Raw genomic sequence first — 12,625 nt, forward strand, 5'->3', positions numbered from 1 at the left:
ACCTACTGCTCTGCTATTTTTTATATCTGCAAACATACTTCGAAAGCCACTGCCAGATGAATGGTGGATCCACAAAGGGCGGCCGATGTGGCCGAGCGCTTCTAGGCGCTTCTGTCCGGAACTGCGCTGCTGCTACAGTCGCATGTTCGAATCCTGCCTCGGGCATGGATGTGTGTGATGTCCTTCGGTTAGTTAGGTTTAAGTAGTTCTAAGTCAAGGGGACTGATAACCTCAGATGTTAAGTCCCATAGTGCTTAGAGCCATTTGAAACATTTGTTGATCCACAAAGACTCCTTCTTATGGAGCAGCCGAAACTGTACAAGTTCATATCGTAAACTGAGGGAACCGCACGGCAGTTTCTGAATCAACAATATTTTTATTCTTTGCACGACCGGTTTTGAAATACTAAAATACCGTCATCTGGTGTGAATTGTAAAGAATAAAAAAATGTTACAAGATTAAGCAAGCTGTCCTCAGAAAATTAAAAATGTAACACGTGAGTAATTATACACACTTAAGAACTTCTAAATGAATCAATAAAACTTGGCCCAGAGCGAGTAGGAAACACGCTCTGAGGACTCCGTACAAATTTATTTATTTATTTATATCGATAGTTCATGCATTCTGGGAATCGAGAAGCTCGACGATTTGTGCCTGTTATCTTTGTTGATACTGGCAAGATAACGGTCCCGAGAATTCCATGTCTTTCGAGAATGTTTTAATTTTTTAGTAGTAAAGAGTACAGTAAACAGAAGCAGATAATGTTTCTTCAACTTAAATTTGCTGCGCGGAACATGGTCACACAGTGACTGAGATCTAGAGTTACAATACACATTATTTGCGTCTGATTGTTGTATTCGTTTCTACTTCCAATAAATTCGATCACTAGGCACAGCAGTTACACCTGCTTTAATTTCAAGTTTTAAGTCGGATAGCAAGCCACAAAAATTTATTTTTCGTGTGATGTAACTGCAAATTAACAATTTTTGGACTTTTTCCTTTACATAAACTGTGAAAAATTGCCTCTTGCTCATTTTTATAAGTCTATCTTAACGGGAAGTACCCTTTAGTTTCTGATCAGTGAGTTTGTATCAAAATATGTGACATGTTGCATCTTTTAATTTCACTGACCTAGAAGCTTACATTTTTACATCACTAAGGGGCTGTAGACCTTAGAATGTGCGTCTAGCCCTTCCTGATAAAAAAGGGTCTTAACATTCGGACAGACAGTGTGATAAAAAACGCCAAAAATGTTTTTTTATGGGATATAATTAAAAATCAAAAATTTTCCGATTTTTTCCTTTAGTTGTATTGTGAAATCTTGGTTCTTGCCAAATATCGTGCTACTAGCCAACGATAAGATCCCTATAGGTTTTAATGGGAGAGTCTTGTAGCATCAGAATAATTGACATAAATAGGCATATCTTTTGAATCCATTGACTTAGAAGCTTACAATTTTAGCACCGGTAAGCTGTCGTAGACTTTACTACGATACAAAAATTTTAACTTCATACGTCTACACGTTCCTAAGGAGAAGGGCTTTACCAGTCGGACAGGCAGATATGGATAGCAAAGTGATCCTTTAAGGATTACATTCTTACCACTTGAGATACAGTACCTTAAAAAAGAAGATGGGACGTTACTCAGTATTGTTGATTTAGCAACTGTTGCGCATTTCCTTCAATTACAAAAATTAGTGGTTGATATTGGGACATTAGGGATTTTCTGTCTTATTCCTACAATTATCATGTCAGGGAAAAATTTACTGTCCACACGCCTTTTCTGATCTCCCTTATCTTAATTTCCTCTCAAGTCTTACCTTATATGGTGCTGAGTCACAGCTAGACAATATTCCTTCATTGAAAACACCGTCATTTTACTGTATATTCCTGCATATTTCCTGTGTACACTCTAGATTTCGGCTTTCGCAACATCATCGAGTGCAATGCTGAAAACAATAATATGCAAATAGTAAGACATAAAGTAAAAAACTGAAATATACAATCTGATATAAAATTACCAGATATGCCGTTACATGTTAGACCGTTAACGTATTTTCCTGTGTACTGTGCAGGATGACATATACACAGTTCACACATTTGATTAAAATGATATTAATGGTACGAAATTAACGTCTTGTTGGAATGCAGCGTATTATCGTACAAGCACATCATGTATGGGAAATTCTCTCGTCTTATTTTCACGAGCCATACGTGAGATACACGATAGTGGTAGCAGATCTGTCGCACACTTACTAAAATACGGCGCTTTTTCTGAATTCGTTCAATGCCTGTTGTCATCCCCATTTCATTAGGTCTATAAACACAGGAACAGTAATGTGTAATTCGCATGCAACCTCCAACAAATCTCGTTTTTCATTCGCCTTTCCCAACAATGATTTCACCTGTTCACGCCCTTTCACATTACTTCTTATTATTAGCCCTAAGTGTTTAAAAGACATGAAATGCTCCAGATTTTCGCAACTGATCTTATATTCGGATACTTTCTGTTTTTTTCTCTTCGTTATTCTAGATAGATCAAGGTATCATATGAAGTTACGAAATTTATATATGAGAGAAGAAAAGCGAAAACAGTTCTCTTGTGGGAGAAATAAAATTCTGATTACGTGAAAAGGTTCGACGATACCTAAAACATCAATTTTATTCTTGTGCGTGTGCGTTATAATAATTTACATCATTCGCTATATGCCCGTATCGATATGAAAGTTACTTAAAATAAACAGGAGTTAATAATGCCTTAATAAGCAGTCTTGTGAAAACATACGTCTAATCCTTATGGAAAAATAACATTAGCTCAATAGCGGTCCCTTTTATAAATCTCACAACTGTAAATGTGATGCTTCACAAAATTCCACCAGAGGGATTTTAAGGAACTAGGATTAGCTTTCTATAAACATTTTGTGATTACTATAATGCCAAACAAGACGAGTGGTCCCCTTTTGTATGAGAGTTACAAATGCCTACAGATGTAGCCACTCTGCGTTTTGCCACAACATGTAATAAAAATATTAATGTTCTCCCAGGAAAAGCAGCACAGTGTTTACTAATTTCCTTCAATCAGGGACCTATTTACTTGATTTTAAATTTATGTACACTGTAATGTACCATACAAATGATGGGGTTAACCACATAATGTGTAATGCTAACTTAAGGAACTATTTACCATTTGACAAAGAATATTTTAAGGATAACATAAACGCAGAATTTTTTCTTAAGTATGCTCAATTAAACAATGGTAACAAAACTGAAACTTTTTAAACACAACATTTCGAAACGCCTCTTTTCCATGACAAATATTCCACGTATCATAACTCATTCAGATTCAGAAACAAAATTTTTTTAAATATTGTTCAGAATTTAGTGCTGGACATAAAAATTACAGTAACTCAAAGCCATTTTAGATTTCCGCCTCAAATATTTTGTGTACAAATATATAGTATGCATGCAAAATGTTCATTTGGTGTATATAAATTTTTAGGAAGTCGAAGATCTGGTAATACCATACTTATTTTCTACCGATCTGGTTTAACCTTTAATAGTTTTTATTATGTTTATTTTATTTTGCTTGTAGCTTTCTGGATAGAAAATACTCGGCGTCCTGAAAACCTTGATGAAATGTTATTTTTGCATAAACTGCACTAGTGTGATGTGTGTTGTTTTCTCTTACTTCTGAGATGAGATAAATACGTCAGGTAATGACCAGGTTGTGATTCAATCTGTAGTCAAGGCGTTACACAATCCATGATCTGTCAGGAAATTTACTTCAGTACTCTACTTGTCGTATATGTGCCCATGTGGTGCTTTCGTCTTGGGAATTAAATGTTATGTCCGTCATTTTTACAAAAAATGTACTCTAAACGAGTGCAACGAAAGGTAGAAGAAATAACTGGAAACAAATGTATTATGTTTTCAATTAGTGTCTGTGAGAAATCTCTGAACATGACTGGAATTCAGAGATAATAAAGCATACATTATTTGCCCATATACCTAAAACAATTGCAACAAATATGGAAATATATGCTGTTCAGGACAGTTAGTAAAAAGAGGATAACGTAGTAAAACGTGAGGCGAACTAACACTTAATGCATTTATTTTATTTTCTAACAGAAATATATTATACTCACAAAAATATTTATGGATAACAACATAGTGCCTATTCAACAAGTCAGAACAGATCGATGTTACAGTCTCTTTTCTATGCAATACTCGGTAAAGCAATCACTTTGAAGCAAAAATTTATTCCAGCATTGTAAATAATTTACTTGGAAATATGCTTTTAGCAACATTAATTTCACTGGAAATGACTGTCACCTTGAGCTGATGGTTACATGAAGGAGTGGAAATAGATTCTTGCATTTATTATGAACAGCTGCCATTTTCAGGTACACAATTACTTGCAATAAATATCCACTTCATAGTTTTCATCTCAGTGTCCGAATTTCACTGTCTCTCGTTCCACGAGCTCGTACACTAGCATACAGCACTTGTTCATATGTACATGCGTTACTCACTCGACAAGGAACAGAAGTTCTCGTAGCCTACAGAATTTTATCACAGTAAACTGGTCTGCAAGCTAGTACATCACTGGACGTCTGCCTCCTTGTATGCAGCCGTTTAGAAACCTTTGTACTGGAAAAATATCACACGATATTCACAGCTCATACGATAAAAAAAAGCAGTGAAACGTTGCCTCAGTTAATCAATGTCCAGTATGCAGGGTTCACCCAGCAACTGAACTGAATACAGGTTATCTCCAGGGCATGATTCCAGGTATCTCAGCACTCTTCATGGTTCAGCAGTGACGAAACACTCGAACACGTTGAGATCAGTGAATACGTAGACACAGCCGCTACCATTAGTCTAAAGACCACGGCGATAGTCGTAATAATCCACAGTCAATCAATTTATAATATGTCATATATATTCATCTCCTCGGGAGGATTAACATTTTTTCATGGCCTGCTGAGGTACACAGCCTGACAATACATCGACCAAAGTACTACATGTTTAACGTGGAACACTTGTTCTTGTCGTAGCATGTATATTGTGGCTCTATATGTATTTTCTTTGGCAGAAGCATTTATAAGCAATGCTTTTGCGTTAAGTACAAATATGCGTAATTATTTGTAGTGTACAAGAAATTTATTTACTACATGGCAAAATAAAACTAATCCTGAAAAGATTTCATGCACTTTAAAACAGGCAACGTAACTTGATGAAGAAAGTGAAGTAGCTTTTCTTTAGTGCAGAAGGGTTAGCAAAACAGTTATTAATCAGTGTAACACTAAATGTTTGTGGTAACTTCATCACGTCTAATACTGTATTATAAAATAAATTATGGTAAAGGTTAAGTGATAAGCTCATTCATTGAAAATATTTCGTTCAAAACGGAGGTACATTTGCATATAAAAAAACTGATTGCAGTAATGATTGGTTTTCGCACCCATAATAACATTTAATAGCCTGTTGGGAGCGTTACTCCATCACTTGCCTACAGGTTATTGTTATCTGTCTTTGTAATCATCGTAACACAGTGCCGTACTAATAATTTTCATGCAGTAAATGGTGAAATTGGCGAGCAATTACATTTCTTTAGGAACATAATCCTACCAAAATCAAGTGTCAGCTGCGTGAAACATCTGGAGGTATCGTCACGAGTGAGGTAAAAGTCGTGGTATGGTGTTGTGACTTCAAGCAAGCCCGCTGAAATACTAATAATGAACAGAGAAGCAGTTTATCTGTAATGTGGACTGAAAATTATAACAATGCTCTGCTGAGAGAAGAAATTCCTGTTCCTGATAAACTATGTTCCTCTGATGTCCGAGAAGTATGTTGGGAAACGTTGTTGAGAATTACGAATAAAAGTCTTAGCTGTCGTAAACTGCGTTATTAAGGGCACCGAAACAGCTCAAAGATACACACACAACAGAAATAACTAAAAAATTGCCATGGGAGTCGTTTGATGAACCCCGTGTTACTTCTCATTTCGCTCTGCAAGTCTACCATCTCTTCCGACGACTCAAAGTGTTACTTAGGTTGACCATTTTCAGTGAAATTGGGGACTGAACTCTCAGTGCACGTACAGATAACATTCCAAGTAATTAAATGAAAATTTCGATAAACTGTTTTGAAATAAGTTTAACAACAGTGATAAAGGTATAAAAACACTAGGATTGATGCATCTTGCAGGTATGATCTATATATATTGATCTTCACACTTGTGTAATATTTTTCTATTGCTTTTACGTCCCTGGTATATTCTCATGGTGTCTGAAAATGGCATAAATGCTGATACTGTCAGTCATAGTTAGGAACAATTGATGATTTTTAACAGCCTGTGTGGAATAATGATCTAATTTTAAACTGTTATTTTGTCTAAGGATCCAGAAGCAGCAACGGTATTTTTCAATGAGCTACATTGCGCAAGGAAAAGAAAACTGGTCATTGGTAAATACAGTTTATGACCAAACGATAACGTAGTAGAACATCTTACAGGAAGGATCTACCAGACACCTCATGTGAAGCTCACAGAAATAATTCCTAAAATCAGTTTCCACCAAGAAACGGAAAAACTTTTTTTGCTGTTGCTACAGGCATTTCACGTAGTTGTGGTAGAGATAAATATGGAAGAATAACAATTGTCATTGATTTATCCTCTGAAGCTTCACCTCATGTGAAGCTCACAGAAATAATTCCTAAAATCAGTATCCACCAAGAAACGGAGAAATTATTTTTTGCTGTTGCTACAGGCATTTCACGTAGTTGTGGTGGAGATAAATATGGAAGAATATCAATTGGTAGTGGTTTCTCCATCTTAAGCTTACTGTAGCTGATTAAGGAGGATTTTGCACCAGACACGTTTTGTTTTTGTTTACAAAGCATCTGCTGTGGTCATTCTGCAAACATGGATAGATGTTTGTATATCTTTGGTTGCTTTAGATTAAAAAGAGTACTTTTTTTCAAATTTACGATGTGTCCTGCACCTGTTTCACACATTTTGCAAACCACTGTCCTTCCCTGCACTCCAACTTTGTAAACAAAGTACTGTTTTTGATCTAAGAGAGTCCAAAAATATACAAATATGTATCAATATTTGCAGAATGACCACAGAAGATGCTTTATAAAGAAAAGCGAAATACATGTGGTACAAAACACTCTTCAATTATTTGCAGCGATCTTCAGATGGAGAAACCAATAATAATTGATTTTAACAGCTGCTACGAAGATAGCCATGCAAACAAACATGTTATGGAAAAACATAAATGACAATGAATCTGAGGATGGATATGGGGTATGTAGGAACAGCGCGATAACGCTCGCCTATCACCGGGTGATTGCTTTCATGCCATGGCCGGAGATTCTTGGGTTTTGGCAAGACGTTTTGTCACTGGTATGTTAGGATCACTAGCAGAGCTTGAAGTAAAGAAATACTTTCCAGCAGCAGTTTAATGGTCGGTTTTCTAAAATCAGTTTCCAACCAGCATCTGCTTGTTTGCGTCCTCGGGGGAGAGGTCGCACAGTCATGGCATATATAGGAGACGAGAGAACATTAATAACACTGTGTGTCTGCTGTGTGTCCGGCAGCGATGTGGGAGGCGTATTCGGACACATGGCCGCGGTAGTCGCGAGCTGCCGGTGACGTCATCAGCCGTAGGCCTCTGTGATCTCGATGATGCTGGCGTAGGAACCGGAGACGAGGGCGGTGACCGCGAAGACGGCGATGAGTGCGTTCTTGAAGAGGTGCCACGAGGCCGGACCGACGCCTCGCTCCCACAGTGCCACCGTCTCGATGACGGCGGGCCACAGCAGACCGAGCGTCGAGTAGCAGACGGCGCCCACCAGCGAGATGACGGGGCCCAGGTTGGGCAGCGCCGCCGCCACCGCCACTACAACAAAGCGAAAGGAGGGCGCTCCATGTAGTGGGCAGCAGCGAAGGACGGACTGACCTTGAGGTGAGCGCGTAAGGACAAAGGAACAGCAAAGTAGTACTCAAATTGCACACAGGACAAGGTTGTAGGGTATAGACAAGCTGATGAAGTGTGCAGGTACTGTCAGGCGGGTTGAAGAGATGAGGTGGAGCCAAAAATCGGTGAGGTAGGCAATACATATCAGGAATGGGGCTAGTATGAGACCCATGTTTAGGGTTATACGCATATGAAGTCAAGGCGCAACTGATAGGTCACAGCTACAGGCCCTAAGTAGTAGGGCAATGGTGGCATGGGCACACATTGTTCATGTGGGTTGCATACATCAAGGGCAAGCATACATTCAGAGTAAAACCTATTGTTATACTAATTGCTTAATGAACCCCTGGGACAGAGCAAGGGGGATACAAGATGCAGACTACCACAGGCAAAAAGAGACAGCCTGCTCAGAATTGACAGACAAGATAAGAAATGGATTCTCTACAGATTTTTCAAGGAAAGAAATATGTGGAAGAAACTAAATAGAAGAAGGAATAGTATGATAAGAAACGAGGGAATAGCTACCATGGTACTACGGTGAGCGGTTTCTCATAAAAATTATAGGAGCAGACAGAGATTGGGATATATACAACAAATTACTGATGTTCTTAGAATAACCTTTATCTGCCGCAGTAGCTGTTGTAGCTTGGATTAGAATTTCCTTTTATTATGATTTTTCACTGCTGCACATTTTGACTGTGTAGCGATTTTAAAGAATATGGTTTAACTTCTTGAAAGAAAAAACTTTCCTTTATTTGCTCTTACACATTTCCATTTTATTTTTATTTTGTTTACTTTGACATTTCTGGTGAGTAGCCATTTTCAGAACAAACAGATCCATATCAGAAAACCTGTCTCGACAGGTTTTGATCAAGTTTATACAAATGCGAGGAACAAAATCAGTATGATCCTAATTATTTTTTCTCATACGTATGCAGTTCCTTGAAGATGGCTTCACAGCAGAAATGTCGAAGTACCCAAAGCAACAATAAAATATAAATGAGTAAAGCCAATCCAGGAAACTTCTTTCTTTGAAGAAGTTCATCACAGCTGTTGCCATGTTGCAACTAAATTATGTGTAGATGTATTCGAGTTACTGTCAAAACTGACATTTGTCACACATTTTTAAAATGCTGTTGGTGGCCTGGGCCTACAAATAAAAAAAATTGAACCAAGTATTTTGAATACTTCTGGCATAATAAAAGAAGGTAGATTCTAATGTATGTTACATAAGCCAGTATGGAGATGGACCATGTGGTTATCAATAAAGTGCAAATACTCACAGAAGTCCAGTATGGCTTGTAATTATGGAAGAGAAATTTGGTAGATATGCTAGTGTGTTAATGTGGAACCGACTTACACTGGAAAACATTAGTTCCAGTTTCTCCTACCAGGTGCAAATCTAGCTCTGTGAAAGCAAGGAACACACATAGAAATTATTTTCTTGAACTACAGATCCACAGCTTATATACGGTTTTTAAAGGGTTTCATCTTGCTTCCAATTGTTAGAATTTTGTTTTGCGATTTCAATTTCGGGATTAACGCATTTTCAGGCATCTACAAGACATAATACAACGAAATGAGAACCCTTTACAGTGGGATTAAGAGTAGGTACACTCAGTTTTATAGCTGTACATTTCATCTTCTTTTTTCTTTTTAACATTCATGTATCGTACTTAACAGATTTTGACATGCAGGCAGAGATAACAAAGTATTATACAATGTTGCGAGATGTCATATAAAATATAAATCTTCATTTAGTGGACAACTACAAAACTATAATTATTACACCAACAGCATCCAGGAATCTTCAAATGTACATGCATAGGGTGGAGAAATGCAGATTAATGGACATTCTAGAAGAAATTGAAAAAGAACAACCACAATTTGTATTCAGTGAATAAACAGACCTCAGAAATAAAAATTTCCTCGACTGTTTTAGACATTTACTGTAATGTATTGTAAGTGCAAACTTGTAGTTGTGTTATATCCCCAAGACTGGCGATCTTTTATAGAAGCTCGAAATTTAGCGAGATGTTTTTAATAGGTTCCACAACGAAACTTTGTTTCGAAACCCGGTAGACAATCCAAAGAGATTATGGTCGTATGTGAAGTATGTTAGCAGGAAGACACAATCAAAGCCTTCTCTGCGCGGTAGCAATTGAGATACTATAGAAGACAGTGCTGCGAAAGCAGAGTTACTAAACACAGCGAGAATTCGAATCAAGAACACCTGCCAACATGAGTAACACAGAAGTTAATATCCTCAGAGTAGTGCAGCGACTTAAATTACTTAATAAAAGCAAGTCTTCTGGACCAGACTGTCTACCAATTGTGTTATTTTCAGAGTATGCTACTGCAAAAGCTCTATATTTAACAATCATATACAACCGTTCGCTCGAAGAAAGATCCGTACCCAAAGACTGGAAAGTAGCACAGGTCACACCAATATTCAAGAAAGGTAGTAGGAGTAATCCACTAAATTACAAGCCCATATCATTAACGTAGATATGCAGCAGGATTTTGGAACATATATTGTGTTCGAACATTATGAATTAACTCGAAGAAAATGATCTATTGACACACATTCAACGTGGATTTAGAAAGCATCGTTCTTGTGAAACACAACTAGCTCTTTACTCGCATGAAATGTTGAGTGCTATTGACAAGGGATTTCAAATAGTTTCCGTATTCCTGGATTTCCAGAAGGCTTTTGACACTGTACCACACAAGCGGCTTGTAGTGAAATTGCATGCTTATGGAATATCGTCTTAGTTATGTAACTGGATTCGTGATTTCCTGTCAGAGAGGTCCCAGTTCGTAGTAAGTGAAGGAAAGGCCTCGATTAAAACACAAATGATTTCTAGCTTTCCCCAAGGTAGTGTTATAAGCCCTTTACTGTTTCTTATCTATGCTGGGGAACAAATCGGAGCAGCCATCTTAGGTTGTTTGCAGATGATGCTGTCGTTTACCATTAGCAAAGTCATCAGAACATCAAAACAAATTGCAAAACGGTTTAGAAAAGATACCTCTATGGTGCGAAAATTGGCAATTCACCATAAATAACGAAAAGTGTGAGGTCATCCACATGAGTGTTAAAAGGAACGCGTTGAATTTCGGTTCCACGATAAATCAGCCAAATCTAAGGGCCGTAAATTCAACTAAATACCTAGGAATTGCTATTGCGAACTACTTAAATTGGAAGGAACACTTAAAAAATGTTGTGGGGAAGGCTAACCAAAGACTGTGTTTTATTGGCAGGACACTTTGAAAATGTAACAGACCTACTAAGGAGACTGCCTGCAGTACGGTTGTCCGTCCTCTTTTAGAATACCAGATAAGACTGATGGAGTACATCGAAAACGTTCAAAGAAGGGCAGCACGTTTTGTACTATCGCGAAATAGCGGAGAGAGTGTAACTGAATTGATACAGGATTTGGGGTGGACATTATTAAAATGGTTTTTCGTTGCGGAGCTACCTTCTGACGAAATTGCAATCACCAGCTTTTTCCTCCGAACGCGAAAATATTTTGTTGACACCAACCTAGGTAGGGAGAGACGACCACCACGATAAAACAATGGAAATCAGAGCTCGTACGGAACGATATAGGTGTTAGTTCTTCCCACGCGCTAATATGAGGTTGGAGAAACAGAGGATTGTGAAGGTGGTTCAATGAACCCTCTGCCAGGCACTTAAATGTGATTTGCAGAGTATCGATGTAGATGTATATGTCGATGTGCATTCCACTCAAAATTGCAGCACAAATTGGAATATTGACTAATATCGATGGCTAGTTGTTCTTTAATTGTGCAATTGTACATATTACATTTTATCTCAGTCTGTTTGTTAAAAATCTTGCAAGTAAGGTATATGAATGTCAAATAAACTACAAAAATTTTTGTACGTACAGTTAATTCCACTGTAAATTGTTCTCATTACGTTGTAATATGTTTTGCAGATGTTACAAAATAAAATTCTAGCAGCTGAAAGCAAGATGAAATCGTTCCATATCTGATGGATTACTAACGGAACTTGGGACAAAAATGTCAAATAAGTGGAAAAAGCATAACGTTGATGTTGTTCAGGGCCGGCGCAAGGCACGTGCGAAACGTGCGGCCACACGGGGCGGCACTTTCCGAGGGGCGGCAAATTTGCCGCCCCCCACCTTTTTTTCCTTTTTATTTTTTTTTTTTTTTTTAGGACAAACTCAACATTCATGCCAAAAAGGGGATTCGAAACCAAATCTCGGAGGGAGCGGCTTCGGGAACTGTGGCATGGCGCCTCGACTACCTGCCGGCCGCCGCTGTTGAACAAGGGAGGAGGACTAATTTCTTCCTCGCCACTGTGGCAGCACCGTCGTGCTTACGCCGGAAGAACAGACAGGGGGGAGCAGTCTGTCGTACACGCCAGTATTCTTATGAGTGGAGCACTGCCAGCTTGTTACGCTTTTCCTCACAACTAATTTTGCAGAAGACGAAATCTAATTTGGAAATTCGAATGCAATGTTAGATACTGCGGTTACATGTTAAGCCTGAAGCAATTTTGTTAAGCCCTTCAATGGCAGTGTTCTATTCTTCCCGCATTATGGAAAAAAATGGTTGAACATTACTACAGCCAAACATGTTCAACACCTACAATGG

General features: G+C 38.1%; 1 protein-coding gene across 2 annotated transcripts in view; it reads right to left on the reverse strand.

Annotated features, from left to right (window-relative positions):
* Window positions 1-4,093: 4,093 nt before the first annotated feature.
* Window positions 4,094-12,625, reverse strand: part of LOC126473965 (proton-coupled amino acid transporter-like protein pathetic) — a 442,265-nt gene continuing 433,733 nt past the window's right edge. For both annotated transcript variants that reach the window (XM_050101338.1, XM_050101340.1), the window contains exon 10: window positions 4,094-7,906. In XM_050101338.1, the coding sequence (XP_049957295.1) occupies window positions 7,665-7,906 (242 nt within the window). In that variant the 3' untranslated portion in view covers window positions 4,094-7,664. The remainder of the gene's footprint in view (window positions 7,907-12,625) is intronic.

The sequence above is a fragment of the Schistocerca serialis genome, chromosome 4, assembly GCF_023864345.2.
Source record: "Schistocerca serialis cubense isolate TAMUIC-IGC-003099 chromosome 4, iqSchSeri2.2, whole genome shotgun sequence".
Classification (NCBI taxonomy): domain Eukaryota; kingdom Metazoa; phylum Arthropoda; class Insecta; order Orthoptera; family Acrididae; genus Schistocerca; species Schistocerca serialis.